Source organism: Paralichthys olivaceus, chromosome 1, assembly GCF_024713975.1.
Source record: "Paralichthys olivaceus isolate ysfri-2021 chromosome 1, ASM2471397v2, whole genome shotgun sequence".
Classification (NCBI taxonomy): Eukaryota; Metazoa; Chordata; class Actinopteri; order Pleuronectiformes; family Paralichthyidae; genus Paralichthys; species Paralichthys olivaceus.
The window spans coordinates 28,742,554-28,762,442 of NC_091093.1; the positions used below are offsets into that span (position 1 = coordinate 28,742,554).

The 19,889-nt window shown below is 42.5% G+C and overlaps 1 protein-coding gene and 1 long non-coding RNA gene across 2 annotated transcripts; one reads left to right on the top strand and one right to left on the bottom strand.

Moving 5' to 3' along the window:
- Positions 1–862: 862 nt before the first annotated feature.
- bbox1 (butyrobetaine (gamma), 2-oxoglutarate dioxygenase (gamma-butyrobetaine hydroxylase) 1) lies at positions 863–19,837 on the top strand. The gene is made up of 8 exons (XM_020099385.2): positions 863–1,103; positions 3,114–3,573; positions 4,192–4,306; positions 15,536–15,734; positions 16,589–16,694; positions 16,869–17,065; positions 17,809–17,975; positions 18,633–19,837. The coding sequence occupies exons 2-8, from the start codon at positions 3,169–3,171 to the stop codon at positions 18,791–18,793; spliced, it is 1,350 nt and encodes a 449-aa protein (XP_019954944.2). The 5' UTR covers positions 863–1,103; positions 3,114–3,168; the 3' UTR covers positions 18,794–19,837.
- LOC138411100 (uncharacterized) lies at positions 15,890–16,582 on the bottom strand. Its single transcript, XR_011243758.1, has 2 exons — positions 16,367–16,582; positions 15,890–16,290 (listed from the first exon to the last, which is right to left on the bottom strand). It is a non-coding gene; the product is annotated as an uncharacterized lncRNA (long non-coding RNA).
- Positions 19,838–19,889: the final 52 nt, after the last annotated feature.

Consider the following 19,889-nt stretch of genomic DNA (forward strand, 5'->3'; position numbering starts at 1 on the left):
AGGAAGCGCGGCCTTGCCTCAGCAAGTTAGAGCAGGTCACCTTACAATCAGAAGGTCAGAGGCTCGGGGCCCCTGCTCCTCTAGTGACGGAGTGTATTTGTTCAACAAACTGTAACTTAAAGCTCCAGTGTGCAAGATTCAGGTGAAAGGGATCTATCGGCAGACATTTAATGTAGAATAATCCTCATGATGTTTTCACTAGTTCGTTTCATCTAAATTGTATGAATTGTAGTTTTCTTCACTCCAGAAAAGACCTTTTATATTTAAATACTTTATATTTACATGGAGGGGACCCTCTCTACGGAGGCCGCCATGTTTTTTACATTAGTCCAGACTGAACAAACTAAACACCTTTTGAGTTTTTATGACAACTGAAGCTGCCACAGGTTCTTTTTCATGTTTGGAAGGAGAGGGTGAGGTGAGGGGTGTTCAGCTGCAACATGAGACTTCAACACTACATATCACTAACTTCTACACACTGGACCTTTAAAACACGTGTTCCTATAATGAGCAGGTCTGTTGAATCTGGAGTTCATGTCTAAACCCGTGCAGAGTGGAATAATAATAATAATAATAATGATGATATAACTTTATTTGAACGGTACCTATCTATATAAGACAGATGACATGAAAGAAAATACTAAAAAACAAACATCTGTTAAAACCAGACATTAAAAGATGTTCCTATTTCTTTAATTGCAAGTCAGACTGTTTTTAATGTGCATAATAAAACTGTCTGTTGCTCAGATCTTTGTTTTTTTTTTTTTTTTTTTAAATCTGTGCAGCTGTAAAATCACTGGTTCTGGATCTCCTGGTTAAATAAGAGAGAGGAATTAACTCTGTGGTGTTGCTCATAGATAAAACTCAACAATCTCCTGAAGCTGACTCAGGATCAGCCTCCGGCCCTTGAGACCACGCTGACCTGAGTGGATCCGAGCCGAGCCGAGCCGAGACGATCCGAGCCGAGCCGAGCCGAGCTGCGTGAGAAGCGGGACACCGCTCACTTCCTGCTCGACCTCTCACCTAGTTCCTCTGCCCCACAGAGAGCTCTGACAGGCGGCGGCTGTGTGGACGCTCGCTCGCCCGTGTGGAGGAACCGACAGGTACCGACACGAACTTCTTCTTCTAGCCGAACTTTGACTCTGTGTTTCCGACCATTAAAAACCCCGCTGATCGAGCCAGTTAGCAAACAAACGAGTTAGCCGCTGCTAACAAGCTAAAGCGCTAACAAGCGCAATGTTTTTAGCATCCGAGCTACTTTTTTTTTTTTTTTTTTTTTAAAGTCGCTTGTTGTGATCGTCAGTGATGGAAGAGACGTGTTCTGATCCGGTACTTCTGTAAAAGTACTGAACAAGTACTCAACACAAGTACAAGTCCTGCATTTGAACCCGAAGTGTTCTCACCAATTGGATGAAAGAATGAAAACACAGTAAAATGACGTCATATGTGTACTATTACTACAGCTGCGTTCGTGCATGTGTTGTATTTTACTTAATCACACCATTATAATTAAACCATCATGCGCTGGTTTGGTGTTGTGATCTGCAGAAATGCATCTCATCAGGTGGTTCTGTCAGACACATGCAGCGAAAAGGACAATATTAGATTACAAGCGGAAAGTTGCAATAAATACAGAGAGTTATATAAAGTACAAGTACATCAAATGTGTACTTCAATACAGTCAAATTTGTTCTACGCCGCTGCCTGTAGTTTGTCTACAAACATCAGGTTGTATTCAGTTGATTTTATCTTTTCCTAATCAAACTTCACCTGATATCTGTGGAGGTGATATCTGTTAGTTAAAGGAGTGTCAACATTTTTTTTCAGGCGTGTTATCAGAATAAGCAAATACACCGCACCGGTGTTTGAGGTTCAAACTTTCACCGGCTACTGTTTAAGTGCCTGTTTGAACTCACGCAACATAAAATACACATTTTATTGTGGGAGAGGTGACGGGGGAACCCAAAGGTCCGTCTGGCTCATCGTCACTGCAGCGGCGCTCAGAGGAAAGACACATGAACTCTCCTGAAGGACTCAGATTGTGAGATTGGACAACAAGGCTTATTATATTTAATCATATCAAGATAAAACTTCTCATTTCAGGCGATATTGATAATTATCAGAATAAATGTCACATTATTAATTTCAGATATTTGCTCCTGAGTGAAGGTTGTGGTTTAAACTTCTTCTTTATAACATTTGACCAATGCATAAGCAGTATATATATATATATGTATACAGAATAATAAGCCGCAATATTTGATATTGTTGTATTGCCCAGCCCTAGTGAGAAATAAGATTGGTGCAAAACAACCGAAAACCTGTAAAATTGAATTTATACTTGTAGAAATGAATTTGGATTTGTTTGGCACACAATTCACACACCTCTCACAAAGACTGTGAGGTCATGGACAAAATGTGCACATCTGCAAATCAGTGAGTCAATGAGTGAGTCCTGTGGGAAAAAAGATCCAGAATGTGACGGCCTCTCAGTGACGCACTTTTCTCTGTGACTGTGATGTGGCAGTGAAACACGTGTCACAGTTAGTATCCGTGGTGTCTTTGTGTTTGTGTTCTGATGAAAACTTTCCGATGGCGCTTTAATGTGGATTTACTGAAGTGTCTGGCACAGAGTTCTGAACCGCACATTTAATCCACTTTTAAAATGATGCTTACGTTTTACTCTTTGCTCGGATCGTAACAAACACACTGTCAGCTGACCAAGCTTAGAAAATACCTCTGGTTGGCACGGTTACCAGTCAATCCTGATCGCTGAACATTCTCAAAGCCCCTCGGAAAGAAAGCTCCCATTTTGAACTGTGTCCAATGAGCTTGGCATTGATCTAAAACAAGCTCAACACAATGTTTTGCTTCTTAAAAGAGTCATTAAGTTCATGAAGACTTGTTATTTGAACTTCATCCCCTCGGCTCATTATATTCTCAGTTTAATTATTTGGCATTGAGACGTTGTATTTGTTGACATTCCTGTTTTTAGCCTGATAGGAAACACATACTATTGGTTTATTATCCACTCCTGGTTTGGAAACACATCATCGGAAAGGGGAACGTTTATGATTCTCTATTTAACTTTCTTTTTCTCTCATTATCTACAGCATCTGTGGCACGTTCTGCTCTTGCACATCGGTGCCCGGTGGTAACCCGTCAGAAATGTGGATGAGCACATTTGCGCGTTTCGCCCTGCCGGCCCTGCGGAGTCGCACCTCTGCCGTGGCCTGCCAGGCTCTGAGGGCTGGTCGTAGACCGGGGCAGGTTGCAGATCCGCTGCCCTCTTGTCTGACTTCATTGCAGCTTCGTGGGCAGAAGACCCTGGTGTCCACCTCTGTCCCTGTGGCGAGCCAGTCTGTGAGGCACGCCCGGGCTCTGGAAGAGGCGCGGATGGTGGAGGTGGAGTGGGATGATGGAGGCACCAGTCTGTACCCATTCACCTGGCTGAGAGACAACTGCCAGTGTCCACTGTGTACGCTGCAGTCAGCTCAGGCCAGGCAGCTGCTGATGTGTGATCTGGATATCCACACAGGGATTGACTCTGTAGAGGTCATCAATGACAACAAGGTATGTTGCTGCCATATATCTGATTTTTGTCTCCTATACATCCAATTGTTCTGTATTAAGAGAAAAGAATAAATGTTTAAATCACTATCCATACATGCTGTGCATGTTGTCCAAATACTTATGGCACAGAAGTAACCTCCCGCTGTGGAGCTGTGGTTGTGTAATTCAAATTAATTGTAAGAATAAGTTTCACCTTTCATTTACAAGTAACCTGTTTGGGCTTTTGCTATTTTAAATAAAAATTGAAATATGTCAAACAAACATGTTGCATCATGAGATCGAAGCTCTGAACCAGGTGAAACAATTATATTCATTTTAAATAATCTGAAATATGTGAACAAGGTTTTAGTCTAAAAGAACATTATTTTGGAGCCTCCTGCATCAAATCATATACATTTGTTTATAGAAACTGAAGCAAAGCCGCTCTCTCACAATTACATTTAATTAGAATATATATATATATATCTGCTCCTACGAGTACAGACCTTTCACTGGTAGTGTTGAGTAGCAGTAGTACAGTATGTAGAAAAATGTGTGTGGAAAAAACAACAAAGACAATGACTTTAAGATACTGTATATAAAAAAAAGTTGGTGTAATGTATGTTTTTGGTCTCTCAGGTGTCGGTTGTGTGGCCGGACCAGCACACCAGTGTGTTCGACTCAGAGTGGCTGAGGAGACGCTGTTTCTCTACTGGTGCCAGAGAGTCACTGCAGGAAGAGCTTTTCCTCAATGGTGAGTCCGGCTTTTCTATTCTTCCGTTTCAATGTGGATGTATAACTCAGAATTTTAGAACTCCGAGAAGTGAATTGGTATTGAGATCTTTCCCCTCTGGGTCCAGCTCCGTCTGCTTTAGCCACGCTGTAAAGATAAGAGGAGATGGCACTTTATTGTCTGTTAACAAGGAAGAAGAATATTATCTCCACCGCCACGTCTACAACCTCGAAGAACATCGACAACATAAAAACATACGATATAGAAAGATATGAGGGCGATCGCACAGTGTGAGTATGTTGTTGTGAAATAATGTAAAGTACAGTTTGTTGGGTTGAGTCAGTAAATAAGTGATTTGGTTAGTTTTGGTTTCACATTGTAATTTAAAAAGCGCGCTTAAGAATTTTTGTATTATCAATGAAAATCCTCGTGTGAGCTTTGTCTGATTGTACTGATGATTGGTGTAGGTGGGCGTGCGTCTGGCATCGGTGATATCATTCTGGTTTTACTAACAGCCAAAAATGAACATCCCAACTTTCAAAAAGTGTTTTCCCACTGCTAAAGAGCCGAACCACGGTTGAGTTAGATCTGGACCGAGAGACTCTTCTGGTCCGTTGTTCTGGCATCTTTCACCCCCGTTATTTTGGTTTGGACTAAAGTGAAAAAGTCCAGAGGTCCCCGACCAAACAACCTCAGAGTCAGGTGAAAATCGTTTTTTTGTTCTCTGCAATCTGGAGGCCAAAGCAAACTTTTGCAAATCAGATGAACAAACTCAGAGCAGGGGTTTAGCCGCACTGACCTGCGGTGCTGTGGGTTTTTTTTTCGGTAGCAGAATTGACCACATCCAGCCTCCTTCATTCACTGTCTCCTCCCCTCAGCTGTGTCTTAGGTGACTGAACTTCTTTAACTGAGCTAGAGGGCAGAGAGACGTCTTTAGCTTTCCTACCTTCTGCCCGGCTCTCTTTCAGTCCGGTGTTCCTCTTTGCACTCTCACCTAGGAAAGCCACAGAAGAATAGTTCAAGCACAGGAAGTCGTAGTGAGTTGAAGAGAGTAGCAGGTGACATAGGGTCTGAAGCATCCGAAGCATCGTCAAAGTGAATAACTTAATCTTGCTGGGTGGTGCATCGGAATAACACCGACTATGACGTTGCCATGTTTTCGCTGATGTGAGTGTGTTGTGATGCTTTGCAATATGATGCACTGCCGGCAAAAGCCTCTTTCAACAACTGAGTTTGGAGTTTGTTTCCTTTCGTGGCTCTCGTCCACGTACTGTTCGACATTCTTTTAGGTTGTAGAGTAGATTGTAAAAGAGGTTAATGGTGTGTGAGTCCCACTCAAACGACGTCTGTACGACAGAAGTTGCTCCTCGTTTGAACGCGGACTCTTCGTCTTGTCCTTCTGTTCAGAATTAGTTCATTCTGTGTCATGTTCAGTCTCCTTGTGTTGCCTTGAAGTTTCTGGGCTGCATCTGTATTGTGTTGAAGAACACAGAGAACTGTCCCAAAGACAAAGAAATATTGCCGTAAAAAGTAATTTGCAATAGATGTTTTTCTGTTGTCACACAAGACGTCGTAATATCTCAAAACCCTAATTGATTGATTACTTTGTAACTGATTCATCCGACGCTGACGCACTGGTCCTCTGCTGTTTGTTAATGAAAGAGTTTGTCAATGTTGTTTATTTCACCCTTACAAAATTAACAACACGTCTCGAGTGTGATTTTTCATTCTGGATTTTTCGGTTTAATTTCCATCTTCACTTCTCTTTATTTTTGCCAGTTGTATTTATTCTAATAGGTTGTGCTGCTAACAGTAGGCCTTACTTGTGATGCACAACATCAAAATAAAATAAATTGGGTACGTTTACTGTTCAGGGAATACATTTTGAATTCCAATGTAAGAGGTAAACATGTGTTAACAGCAGGAACAAAAAGCTTGTTCACATCCATTATTGTGATTAAGCAGCAGCTCTCTTGTTTGTGTGTTTGGCTTTGAAGCTGAAATTATTGTATTTTCTCTGCTAATGTTTTTTCTGGGGAAAAGAGATGCCCCTGATTTAAACTCTTCTTTCCACACATTCTTCCTCAGTAACATAACAGGGTTGTTAAGGACTGGAGAGAGAGAGAGAAGTCATTTTACAGTACATTTACAACGGCCCAATACACTTTACAGTCCTGCCAGATACAGCGGACGAGTTCAAATGTAGAACAAGGTAGCGGCACTTCAGTGGAGCAAGGGGGGGGGGGGGATGGACTGAAGTCAGTTTGTGTACACACACTTGGTCCTGAAGGACCCACAGGGCTGAGTGGCTGCTGCTCGGTTTCAGACTTATTGGGTGTGTGTGTGTGTGTGTGTGTGTGTGTGCGTGTGTGTTAAAAAAATTCCTCCATTCATGTTGAAGTGTAAACAGATCTCCCTCATAAGAACTTCAGAGACAGATAAGTCATTCTGTGGAGTCGATATATTTTTTCCAGCCACTCTCAGCTCCGAGCCAGACGTCGCTGCTAAACTCATTCACCAACAACACAATACGAGATGACGTTCGGGGTTTAATCGGGTGTAAATTCTCCAAAAGATGTGAGATGAACAGCTTTCACCTCTGAGGATTTTCCTGCTACTCCCACTGCTTACCTTAGGATGACGTTCACTCGCTGGGGCGCAGTCCACAGTTTGAATTTCTGTTTCCTTTTTCGTGCAGTGCACCTAGATTTAACAGGCCCGAGCCCGCCTGTTAAAGAGTTCTCAGCAGTGAAAGTGTAGCGCGCTCAGGATACCGCGAGGTCAATATGATAATTGGAGCTTTGGGGATATTATTCAGCCCGTAGCGTTCCTCCTGTTTTTATGTCTGGGCTAATGTTTTTTTCTTCTGCTCTTACCCTTTCTATGGAGTTGTGCAACTTGAACTGCAGTATTTAGTTCAGCAGCAACTTTTGACTTTGTACAGTTCCAGATATAGTTGATTGAATTTTAAATTGTACACACATTTTAGAATAGTTTTCAATGGAGCAGGAACATGATGAGGTCGACTTTGGGATCGAGTCGATAAGTTTCCATCATTACCAGACATTTAATTTGATTTGGAAGCTCATGAGATTTGTCAGCATTTCTAGTTTATTGGCTTTGAGTATTTATTTTACACAAAAATAAATAGCGGTACAGTACGTCTGCACGTAGGATGGTGTAAATGGACCCGCTGAAGAGCTGACATCTGTTTAAATGTGAGCGTCTCATTCAGTCCCTCTTCTGCCGCTGCCAGATGGAAAACTTATTTAGACTGAAGGTCAAGAAAAGATCTGCATGTTCTTACCAAACACAAACTCACCAGTATTTCCTTCCCTGGGAACAAGCAGTTCCCTGAGCCTGAAGGTAAAGTATGTGTAACCAGGAATTTTAACTCAAACTCCCCGGTGTCCACGACTGAGGAAACCTTACAGACATTTTCCTATTAAATCTCTAATATCCACATACACAGTTTTCATTGACTGGACACTAATTTTAGGTTTTGACTGTCTTTTATGGTCAGGTTTTGAATTTTACCACTTTGGTTGCACGGTTGTTGGCTTTGTAATTTTTTTAAAAACATATTTTCTGCAGGAGAACAAAGATTGTTTGCAGCTGTGCTTCATCTATGGGCCTGTGTTCAGTGGGAAATCTTGATTTATTTGAATATATTTTCAAAAGACAAAAACTACAAAAAGGCCACCACAGTCCAGTGCACTGGGTATTTTCTGAGCCAAAGCTGAGGCCTGGCTCCAGGGTTCGAAATGCCTGTTTGTTGGTGGATCACTCAGTCCGCTGCTTTAGTCTAGACTGGGATATGTCAAAAACTATTAGATGGATTACCCTGAAATTTTATTCAAACATGTTTGGTGCCCAGAGGATAAATCCAAGTGATGACATTCTTGGTTCCGATACCATGGATCCTAATTTCTTTGGTGTTCCCCCAACTTTCCTCTGTGGTTTTGAGGGAAATGTCTCACAGCTATTGGCTGGATTGTTATGAAACCTTCATGTTCCCCTTGGGAATCAGATGTTGGAGCACCACAGGTAAATCAATATTGTCATGGATATTAAGTGAAATACTTCAAGATCAAATGGCACAAACTTAGTCTTTGGATATTTTCTAACAACTTTGTTGATCCCTGATTTTTCCTCTAGAGAACCACAGGTTAGCATTTATAGTTTGGTAGCAACCATTACATTTCTATGGGTCGTAAATAATCTGTTTGATGATGATTAGGATGCTATTCCATTTAGACATTCATTGTTTTTGTGAAAATATTTACACCTAATTCATACAAGTTTTCAGCTTCTGCAGAATTCACACGTGCCAGTTTGGTGCCGGTATGTCCACTTTAAACCTGTCACATCACTCGACAGCGACTAATGATGTTGAATTGATCCAAAAGCTTGTATCACTGACATGCTTATCTGCAATGACTCTTCCTTTCACCGACAATCTGTCAGCGATTTGCTGAAACGCCTGCCAAATGCTTTTAATATCTGGAGCATGTCATCATCTCACGTCTCCCATTTTGTGCTTGTCATGTTTATTTAGTCGGTTTTATGAATCATGACTCATTTCGTGTCGCTGATATAAAAATGGCAGATGTGAAAAAGGTTCAATGGATTTTCTCAAAAAGTAAAAACATCCCCAAATAGAGGAATCACAGCTTCTTCCTCTCACATATCTACAACCTCACAGTAGTTTTTGTAAACAGAGTCGGTCCTCTTTCCAAGATTTGAATTGTTCACCCTCAACATAAAGTCATTGTTCGTACTTAACTTGAATGATTTGTTGAGCCACACCTGCAGGTTTTTGCTGCAGGTCGAATTAAGGTGGCAAATAAATATGTAGCCTACAATTAGACAAGGAGTAAAACAGAAATGGAGAGTAAATGAGACCCCGAGGTCTTTGGGTCTTTCCTACAAGTCTTCAACGCGTACCGACTAACCAGAACAATATATGATTTATTCAGCCAGCTGGTTTCACATGGCCGTCATCATAATATTTCACGGAGTGAGTAATACCCCCTACCACAGAAGGGCTGACTCTTAACCAATTATTTTGTGAAGACTGGACACATGTGCTGTGTCCTGATTCAGGAGCTGGATCCTGTGAAAACTTTATTTCTGGACTCAATATGTCAGAGTTGGCTCGTCCCATTTTCAATTGTCACCCAGTGAACGAAGCCTCCTTGTTTCTATATTTGGAAGAATGCAATAATCAGAAAGCCATAATCCATTGTTGTCAATAGAGATTTGAGGTGAAGCATCATATCTCTGAAATTTAGGGAAATCGAGGACAATTTAGTCGTTTGGGTCTCGAGCTGATTATCTGGAGCAGAGCTATAATTGAACGCTATTATTACTATTATTATTATTATTTCAAATTTGTTCCATACATATAGATATTTCTAAAGAGAACCCAGTAAACATAAAGATATTCAATTAATACGCATAAGAAGTTGTTTTTGTAAGGAAAATTCCCAAAGTTAGTTTTGCCAGAGATGCAATGAGATTTCTGTCACAGTAACAGCAGTCCTCTTTTTTATATCTTCCTCTGGCCTTCCAAAAAATAATCCCAGTTACTGGACGCAGCCAAACTATCTGGTTTTAATCAATCTCAGCTAAATGAAGATCCCTGTGAAGCTGTCGAGTCTTGACAAAAGCCACACATGCCCTAAATACAAGGTGGAAAATATTCCCTGGCAGCGTGTTCTTAGTTCTTGCCTGTGATACTACTCATGGAGCTTGAGAAAACATGTTGATGCTAAAACAGACAACTTATCTGCCTGCTTGACAAATCTAATGCATCTGTCTCGCTGACCCAAAATCATCACAGACGAGTTAGTGTTGATCTCTGCTGCCCGAGTGCTGACCAATGGACCGAATGAGAGAAAACATCACACCTTTAAAAGCATTACTCTTTTAATCTGCGCTCTACTGGTGATGTCCGTTATGAGATGAACATTTGAGACCACGAGAAATTTGCACATCTGCCGTTTGCAGACGAACAGCGTCATGTAAACACGAGCGCTAACACGAGCGCTAACACGAGCGCTAACACGAGCGCTAACACGAGCGCTAACACGTCAGCTTTCGTTGGCTGCGGACCTAAAGGGAAGCTGCAAATGGTAGCATCTGAAATGTGCATGTGAAACCTTCTACTTAAGTCTGTCTGTATTTTATAATATTAATCTTATTCACTTCTAGTTATTAAATATTAACTTTTGCATTTAACTTCGAAGTAATCTGTTTTCAGACATTAATGAGTTTTTCTTTTACATATGTAGAACACAGCAGGAGATTGTCCGGCTCTTGAGATATTTATATTCTTCCAGTTTCATGTCTGTTCTGTGTCGGAAACATTATCAACACAGCAGCTGTGTTATCACGTTGGCTCACGCAGGACGTTCTCTGGACATTTTACCAGGTTCTGTCTGGAGACGTTCCAGAAAATGTCTGTAAAAAGTTTCAGGAAAGTGTCTGAAAGCAGCTGTAGTGTGGATAATCTCTCAGTACCTTTCTACCTAATACATTTCTACTTCTACTGTCACATAAATTGTCAGTCGAATTCATGACAGTAATCTGTTCTTACCGGTATAAACCTGCAGCAAATGTAAAGTTGAAAGAATTTGTTTCTTGGCAGTCACTTCCTGTTTCGAGTACCTACATTACGCGTCAGTCAGTATCCATTTGAAAGTTATCGTAAACTTCCTGACGCAGTCGTCACTTAAACCGACTCTTGAGTTTAGACGTTTCTCCATTAAGTCTGCTGACTGATTCTAAGCTCCGCCAAGTAGCAGCTGATTTGTCAATTCTCTTATTTTGGCTGCTGCCCCCCCCCCCCTGCCATCTGGTCTGAATTTAGTCTCGTATGTCATCGCTCGTCAGTTGACAGGATGACTCCTGGAAACATAGCTGCGGAGGTCCTCCGATGGAAAAACCCTCATGTTCTTCCAAACCTGACCATCACTTCACACGCCACGCACAACCAACTTCCCAAACACGTTCTCACACATGTGCGGATGCCGTGTTACCAACCTGAAAGGAATTTGAGGAATCTGAATTGTACACTTCGACTTGATTGTTTTCATTTGTCAAAATTAGCGATAATGGACCGCTGAGGGCTGCAGCAACTGGGGACGTAACGCTGGTCAGCCAAACCCTTCCACCCATCGGGTTCAAGACTTTTTCGAAATCGACCCATTTTCAGAAAGTATTATCATTTTTCATCCTCGGTGTTTTCACAGTATTCCTGTAATCCCTCTTCTTTGTCATCCCTTTACATCAGCCTGCACGGAAAGATCGGTCGATTATAATGATTGGACTTTTCATTGCTTTGGCAAAACAGACCTCCTGTTTGGCTCGTCAAACAACACTGAGAGCACTTTGAGTGTAAGTTGGCAAAAAGGACCTAATTTGACAAACTACTGCAAGGCTCAGTAGAATTCTGGAAACCTAAACTTGCTGATGGAGAGAGTTGAGTTTGGATTAGTCTGTGGAGGGGCTGCAGTTCTCTGGTGAGAAAACACTGCTCACTCTGTCTGCACAGAGACTGTGGATGCAGAGGTCGGCCGCCCTGTCACCCAAGACTGTGTCGTAAATAAAGGTGGGTTTTGTCGAATCAGTGGAGGGTGGAGTGGGTTTCCTGCAGCTCCATTGACACTCACACACAATCACTAATAGATGATGATGGAGCACAGTTTCTTTTTTATTTTATTTTTCAAATGTCTGGACTCACTGCTCTGGTGAGAGTAAGGTTCTTTTTAAAAACACAACACGATTTCAAGCCTTAATGAAGCCATGCGGTTACTGCTTCAACCGTCTCTCGGTAAGTAGTAAAGCATTTACAATTTGTTTTTATTTACGTTGTCAAGCGTTGCAGAAACAAAGCGACTGAGCTCACTCACTGAAGCGAGGGATATTTGAGGATTAACTTCCTGCAGAAACATTATCTCGTTTTTATTTCAGTAAAATCTCCAAACCGAGCTCTTTGTATAAACAACAGCTTCAGTCGGATTTATGAAGCCCACTCCCGTGTGTGTGCCGCACAGACGGCCCATTGAAGCGAGGTGATCGGAGCTCTGTGATCAAACTCAACCAAGTCAAAACAAAAGCTCCGTGGATAACTGCAGCGACTCAAGCAGAGCTCTGAAGGGTCTCACAGCTGCAGAGGGGAGTGAGCGACGCAGCCCACCGAGCTCAAACACAGCACAGTGAGTGAGGGCAGAGCCAAACTGCCATGAGCTGCCTGACAGCCACAGGAGCCGAGGCTTCAGGTTTCCTCATCTGGAAAAGCCACTGTAACAGACCACGAACGAGGGGCGAAACTTTGGGGAGGGGGATTATGCACATACACTATCTTGTCAGACTGTCAAAGGGGTCCCGTCATGCACATGGCTGCACAGTCCTTCCTGTGAAAACCACAGTGGTTTTACACAAATGAGAACACACCAGAAACTCCGCGCTGTCGAAGTGTGATGCTCCCTCTCTGTGCGTTTTTTTTTTTTTTTTTTCTTGCCCTCAAATATTTAAAAACACATGATACTTTATGGTGAATATGAGAATTGAGTATTGGACGATGGACCTACAAGGCCTGCCATCGGAAATTATTCACTTTACTTCCAATTTCTCTTTCAGTCATTCTCGCTGCAATTTTTTCCAGTTCATTTCCTTTTGTGTCTGACTTTAATACTTTGACACAGGCACAGACAGTCTTCGAGTGTTAATCACCAGCCATGTCTCTCGCTTTGTCTGTGATTAGTCAGAAGTACAGTCGGCTCCTCGGGAATCCACTCAGAGCAATGAAGTCAGACCACTTTGTGGTAGTTTGTCGGCTCCGTCAAACTAAAATGATTTCCGTCCACTCAAGCGTTTTAACTCTGCATCAGCCCCCGTTCTAACAAATCTGAGGACGACCATCACGTGACCGTTCACATACACCGAGCGTGTTAAAGTGTTTGGATGGTAGAAAGGTGAAACTGTATCTGTGACGTATTTGTGGAGTAAAGAGTAAATATTTCCCTCTGAAATCAATCAGAGTAGATGTACAGTACAGTACTCTAACATGCCGTGGTACTGTACTTGAATAAATGTACTTTTCCAACGCTGGAGCCTGTTTTTACATCTGTTCTAGATCTGAGCAGATTTGTATCTGACAAGGATTATATTTGTTTTTTAATCTGCAGCCTGTGTGAGCTGACGAGAGGCTGAAAAAGAGCTTCTTCATTATCTGTCACATCTCAGAGTCGTTATCAGCGTCTCCAGTTAAAACATGTGAGGAGATGGTTACACGATAAGGAGGCAGACGTTTACGCAAAGTTCTCCTCTATTTTTTGTTCAACCTCTGTGTGAACTCGCTCTACGGCAGCCGAACGTGAGAAGTTTTCAAAATGAGACTGGAGCCGAGCCGCAGCCAGGAACCGACCAGCTGATGTATAGTCACGCTGCGAAGAACACCTCAGCCTCTTTGTCCCGGGCGACACCGTAAACTGTGGAGGTTAACACCGCGCACGCAGCCGCACGACACGGCCAGGTCCAGTTTCACGAGAGTAATTGTAACATTCTGGTTTGACCTTCGCCCCAGTTTCTCATTCTCAGCCTTAGTTTCCGTCTGACCGCTTGACAGGTTTTAACAAGCGGGGGGGGGGGGGTGGGGGGGCTCCTGACCCTTTGAACTGTGCGGCCAGAAACTCATTGTTTGTGACAATTGCCTGGAGGGAGGTCAGCGACTCCTGAGGATCACTGTGTTTCTGTGCGCGTTGCATCTGGAGCGCTCTGCGCCTCCCCGACAAAATGTTTGATTTAAAAAAAAAAAAAAAGATTGAGCAGCTGAAACTCCTCATTACTACTTAAACTGTGCTTGTTGCATCTGTGACTCTTCACGGCCTTCAGCGTGAACACCCACATTTCTTTAAAAGTTGCTTTAGAGGACGATAAATTATGCATGACGTTTTCAGCGAGCTCATCCTGTGTGTGTGTGCATGTGTGTGTGTGCATGTGCGTGCATGTGTGTGTGCATGTGCGTGTGCGTCCTAGCCTCAGCCTTGTAATCTGTTTGTGGTGCAGCCGTTCAGAGGGTTGTTGTGAGTCGGAGGGGACAGAAAAGAGACACAAAGCGGAGCCGTAAACATCAGACAGGTACACAATCTCCTCAGTTAAAACCCCCCCCACCACCACCACCTCCTCCCCCATAACCCTCCCCCAAATGTACTTAGCAGCTGTTTTCTGTGGAAGTCACTGGAGAGAGACTCAGTGGAAAAAAGAAGGCGAGCCAGCTGGGTGGAGAGCAGTGGGAGGATTTTTTCCACTTCTGTCTGTCTGATGGAGACGTGCTGATTTTTCTCAGCCAGCTATTCGTCTTCAAGTGTTCAGACTCTCGCGTGCAGCGTCCACTTGCAGTGTTTCTAGACCAAATCAGCTCTAATGAGCAGGAGGCCAATAATAGACTCGTATATATAGATTGCTTCCATTTTTTTTTTTTGGGCACAAAACAAACCGAAGTCTGTCAAACTGTTAAAAGAATACATTTGTGTGAGAAATCTACAAACTGACTCCTGCTTACTGCCACAAAGTGATGATTTATCTTATTCAATAGAAAGTGTTGATTTTACCGTAGACTGTAAATAAAGAAGCTAAAACCTCCCAGAAACAAACGCTGCCATCTTGAGCTTTTGAAAACATCCATCGTCTTTAAACTGATTTGTCTTTGTCTTGAAATATTCAGGCTTTATTTCAATGATCTGAGCACAGTGAGTACAGATCCATTAGTTTAGCCATGTCCCGTCTACTTACATGGAGGAAACAGGGTTTAAGATCTTTTCTGTGACAAACCACCAGGTGGCGATCGAGACTTTTCTTTGTCACGTGTCCTTTAGGGTGAACAATGGTCGTTAATGTAAATATAAGCGAATGTTTTTTCTCTATAGCTCATTTTATTATCTTTATTTATTCCAACTCGAATTCGTAGTTATTGTTTATTATTAAGAAAGAAAGGCTGTCGTGTTTACGAGGCTTGGATCGATGCTCAGTGAAATAATCACAAGAAGCTGCGAGTGGTTTTTATAACGAGGAAGAAACAATGAGCGTAGCCTCTGATGAAGTGACGATGCAGTTCAGCTCCGTGTCAGAACACAGACGCACTGGTGGTCGGAAGAGCTTCATGTTGCAGACGCACAAAAACCAAAACTAAAAAAAAAAAACTATGAAAAGAATATTTCCTCCACGTCCTTCTTCTCATTTCAGATCGTTATTATTTCGATTCCAAGCTGAGCATTCCCACCGGCAGCTTTGAGGAAGTCCTCCATGACGATGAGGCCGCGCTGGCTTGGCTCCTGGCCCTGCGTCGCGTTGGCATCGTCTGCCTGAAGGGGGCTCCAAGAGAGAGAGGCCAAGTGGCCAGACTCGCCGAGAGGATCGGTTATCTCAGGCTAACATTCTACGGGTAAGTCTGCATGACGTTCATCCACTTTTTTTTTTTTTTTTTCTACAGTCGGCCTCAGCCAAGCCACCGTTTAATAATCTCACTCGCCACTAAATCTTTGCTGTTGAATGTTCCACTGATCATATTTAAGCTGGAGCGGAGCCCAGGGAGCGTTGTTAGAGAAAATCAAATACAAAAGAGTTTTATTCACATCCTCTGTTTTTTACAGGGAATCCAACCAGGCAGGACGATTTTTATGATAAGATTCTCACTTTGTCACATTAAATGTTGAGGGAAATATGTCCAGCAGTGAAGTTATCTGCAGCGTTGATTCATTCTGAGTGTCTGTTGGTTCCTTCATCATCCAGAGTTCATCTCTTTGACTTATTGCAGAGCTGATTGCTTGAGGACGGAGAAAACAACCTAAAAGCATTCCAGCGTTCTCTTTTTTTTTAAGCCAGAGGAATTACCTGGTGCACTCAGTCAGAACTGGGGTTTGGAGCGTGAAGCTTTTCCTCTGCCAGCAGATGAGCTCATACGGCTGGAAGTAAAGCGGCTGCAGACTAAAGCTGAAGTCCTGCCATCAGAGAAACTGTTTTACGAGTCGGGCATCCGAACGAGGCATGCAAACAGAACAGGGAAGATAACTTTACCTCATTAGTGCTTGACTCCTGCTGCATCTCAATGAAGTATCTACTTCAGAGGCTCCGGTCTAAGCATTCCTGTGAAGCCGCTCCGCTTCCCCCTCAGGGATCCCTGCAGAGTTCAGCTCATCTTTTTTTCTCCACACAGCCTAATTGTCGCCGCTGATCTTCTAAAGCCAAAATTAAATAATGAACGTGGAGTTTATTAACGAATATCATCTTTGTCCTCAGGCACACGTGGCAGGTCCAGGACAAAAACCAGGCAAACAATTTAGCCTACACTTCAAAAAGGCTCAGCCTCCACACGGACTACCCTGCGTTACACTTCTCGCCAGGAGTGAGTAAAACCTTACTCACATGATCTACGGAGAAGATTTAACTGCATCACACTGATGTGGTATCACTTATGAATTCATGTTCTTCTTTTGACTGCAGGCATTTGGCTTTTACGGCCTCGGAGTTGTAAAATGAGCATTTGTGCAGCATGTGTGTGTGTGTTGGACTGTTGTAGGTGCAGTTCGTGCACTGCATCAGCCAGGCTGCGGAGGGAGGGGAGAGTGAGGTGGTGGACGGCTTCCACATGGTCGAGCTGCTGCAGAGAGAAGACCCAGAGGCCTACAGGACCCTCACCTCCACCCAGGTGGACTTCACCGACATGGGGAGGGACTACTGCGACTTCCTGCTGCAGTCCAAGAAATATCTCATCGAGTGAGTGGAGACGAGCTGTCACGCTACATGTTGTTTTTTTTAAATTCTCATACATCAGCACACATCTACCATCTCTGTCTGAGGCAGGGAGAAAGATGTGTTTGTCGCCGGCGAGCGAGTTTGTGTGATTTGAAATGCGACACTGCCATCTGCTGTTGGGAGATGTTCTCAACATGGCCTCCACAGCCTCAGCTGCATTATGATTATTCATTGTGTTGGAGTGAGATGTTGAACGATCACAAAACAGTGACGAGTGTGAAATTGTTGGTGACGGTTTTATCCGACCAACGATTTTCAAAGACATGTATGATCGATACTGCAGCCAGCCACCAGGGGGGGGGGGGGGGTGATCCGAGCGTCGTAGCTTCACTTAGCATCTTTACATGTAGTCGGTTGTTCTGTAGCTCTCTAATATTAAAGTGTGTAACTTCTGTAATATTAATATTTTCAGTATATATATTATATCAAACAAAAAGTCTTTAATAAAAAAAATTTACGGCACTTTACTGAACAAAGTTTAAATTAAATTAAAATTTTCAAAACATTGAAAAGAAAAGGACGTGGATCTTCGAGTTTTTCCTTCTGAAACTTCTAATCTACGTCTTCTAGATTATATCAGATTGAATCAACTCGTTACTCGTGACTTTGACATGTTCGCTTTGTTCAGCAGCCAAAACTTTTTCACTTTTAATGAATTAACTGTAAAAAAGTTTGATTGATTTTCTCTGTTCTTCTCTGAGCAGCGTTGACTGTAAAGGCCGAGTGCAGAGGATAAACTTCAACAACGCCACCAGAGACTCGGTGCTGGACCTCCCCGTCCACCAGGTTCAACCCTTCTACAGAGCGATGAAGCTCTTCTGCGACATCATGAGCCGACCGGAGAACGTGGTGGACTACAAAATGGAGCCAGGTGAGAAACTGATTTGTCAAGTTCATCTGTGAAGGCTCCTCTCGGTGACGCTCTAAATATTTCACTGAATAAAATAAATTTGAGAGAGTTAGCAGCTTGTTATTGTTGGAATTATTTAATGTTCCAGTTAGTTCTCGTGGATCGCTCTCGTGTTCCTGTCGCTGTGTTTCCATCTGTCTTTAATCTCTGATAATCAGAAAACAAATCAAACCATCACAGACAGATTAAAGCTTAAAGAGATTAAAGCTCGGCCGACGTGCAGAAGTTTGTCCATCGAAACCAAATCAGAGATGAAACAGCTGCAGATATAAAACCTGAGTAACGATCCTCAGAGTGAAACAAACATTTGAACCACGGTGTGCTTCCATCGTTTGACGGCGGCTCTTTAATTTTATGTTTTCGTTCCTGTTGCACCTGTTTCTTCTGCAGTTTATTGACACCAGAGGAGAAAATGAACAAATAACTAACATTCACTCATCAGCTGCGGATGCAAATGTTAATTAATCTACTTTTCTTTTCTCCAAATTTGCTGAAGATTTATAATCAATTTGGATCAAAACCCAACTCGTGTTTTTTTCTTATTTCCTCGTGAGGCGGTCGTCCGCCCCGGACCGAAGCCGTCAAGTGCTTGAACTTTGCTTGTTTGTTGTATTTCAGGCGACATAGCGACGTTTGATAACTGGCGTCTGCTCCACGGACGGAGGAGCTACGTCACCAGGCCAGACTGCTCCAGACACCTCGAGGGCGCCTACCTGGACTGGGACGAAGTCATGTCTCGCCTCCGGTTACTCCGCAACTCTGTCCACAAGCACACATGAGCTCGGGCGAACAAAACGGTAACATTACCGTTTTTTTTTTTTTTTTAATGAGAATCTGAAAACTGTGAGGTGACGGGGCAACGTGCAAAGGTTCTGAGATAAAACAGTCGAGAGACGAATCGTATGTCGTAAACCAGAGATTTCTAATGGAAGCCAGTGAAACGTAGTGATGAGGATTTTATACTTTAACTGAGAGCAATCGTTGCTTTAGAGCCTTTAAAAGAATTTTTTTTACTGGCTCCTGTTAAATATTTGGTTTATCACATAGGATGTTATTTACAGTCGGCCATTTTGTCTGATGTGTAGTATCGATAACTGCGACTGAGTCATTGCAGAAACGGTCTCTGGGTAAACGGAACTTTTTATTCTTTTCTTGCCGCGTGTTTGAGAATCTCGTGAAACTCTTTGAGTCACGTCTCCTCCACTGACCACAAATATCTGTCGATGAGCCGGTAACAGCTACAACCAATCGGAGCGCAGGAGACCTGACGTACCGGTCGAGGAACGTGAGACAGGAAGTGGAGCGTAGCGTGAAGCTGCCGTTTCCGCACATCGACATCTGTAAATTTGTTTGAAGCTTAGAACTTCTTTGAATTACTCACGTGGCAACTGAGCAGCTTTGGAGGTTTCAAGAAACTGAGTCAAACATTATTTCACACTTTTTTTTCCTCTGGATGATTTTAAAGTATAAAGTTTTCTGCTTTAATGGGAGATTTCAGATTCTCAGGGTGATTCATGTTTCAAACTCGGTGGTGGACACATCCCAAAAAAAGTTTCTGTTAAATATAAGAACTATATAAAGGTGCTGGGACTTTTTCAAGATTTATTTTACTTTTTATAGAAATGTAATAAATCTTAGTCGAGCGAACGTTTCAGCGCAGAACTGTGATGAAATGATACGAGATATATTCTCGTAAAATATATAAAATGTTTTATCCTGTTTTTTTTTTTAAAAAAAGACAGTTTCTTATCAATTTATTTTCCATCTGTCAGTTTTTTTTACTGTTAAAAATATTAAAAATATTGGATTTTTAAAATCTTAAATTTGTCCTTGAGTCATTGACATTGAGAATGTAGTCTCCATGGCAACAACAGG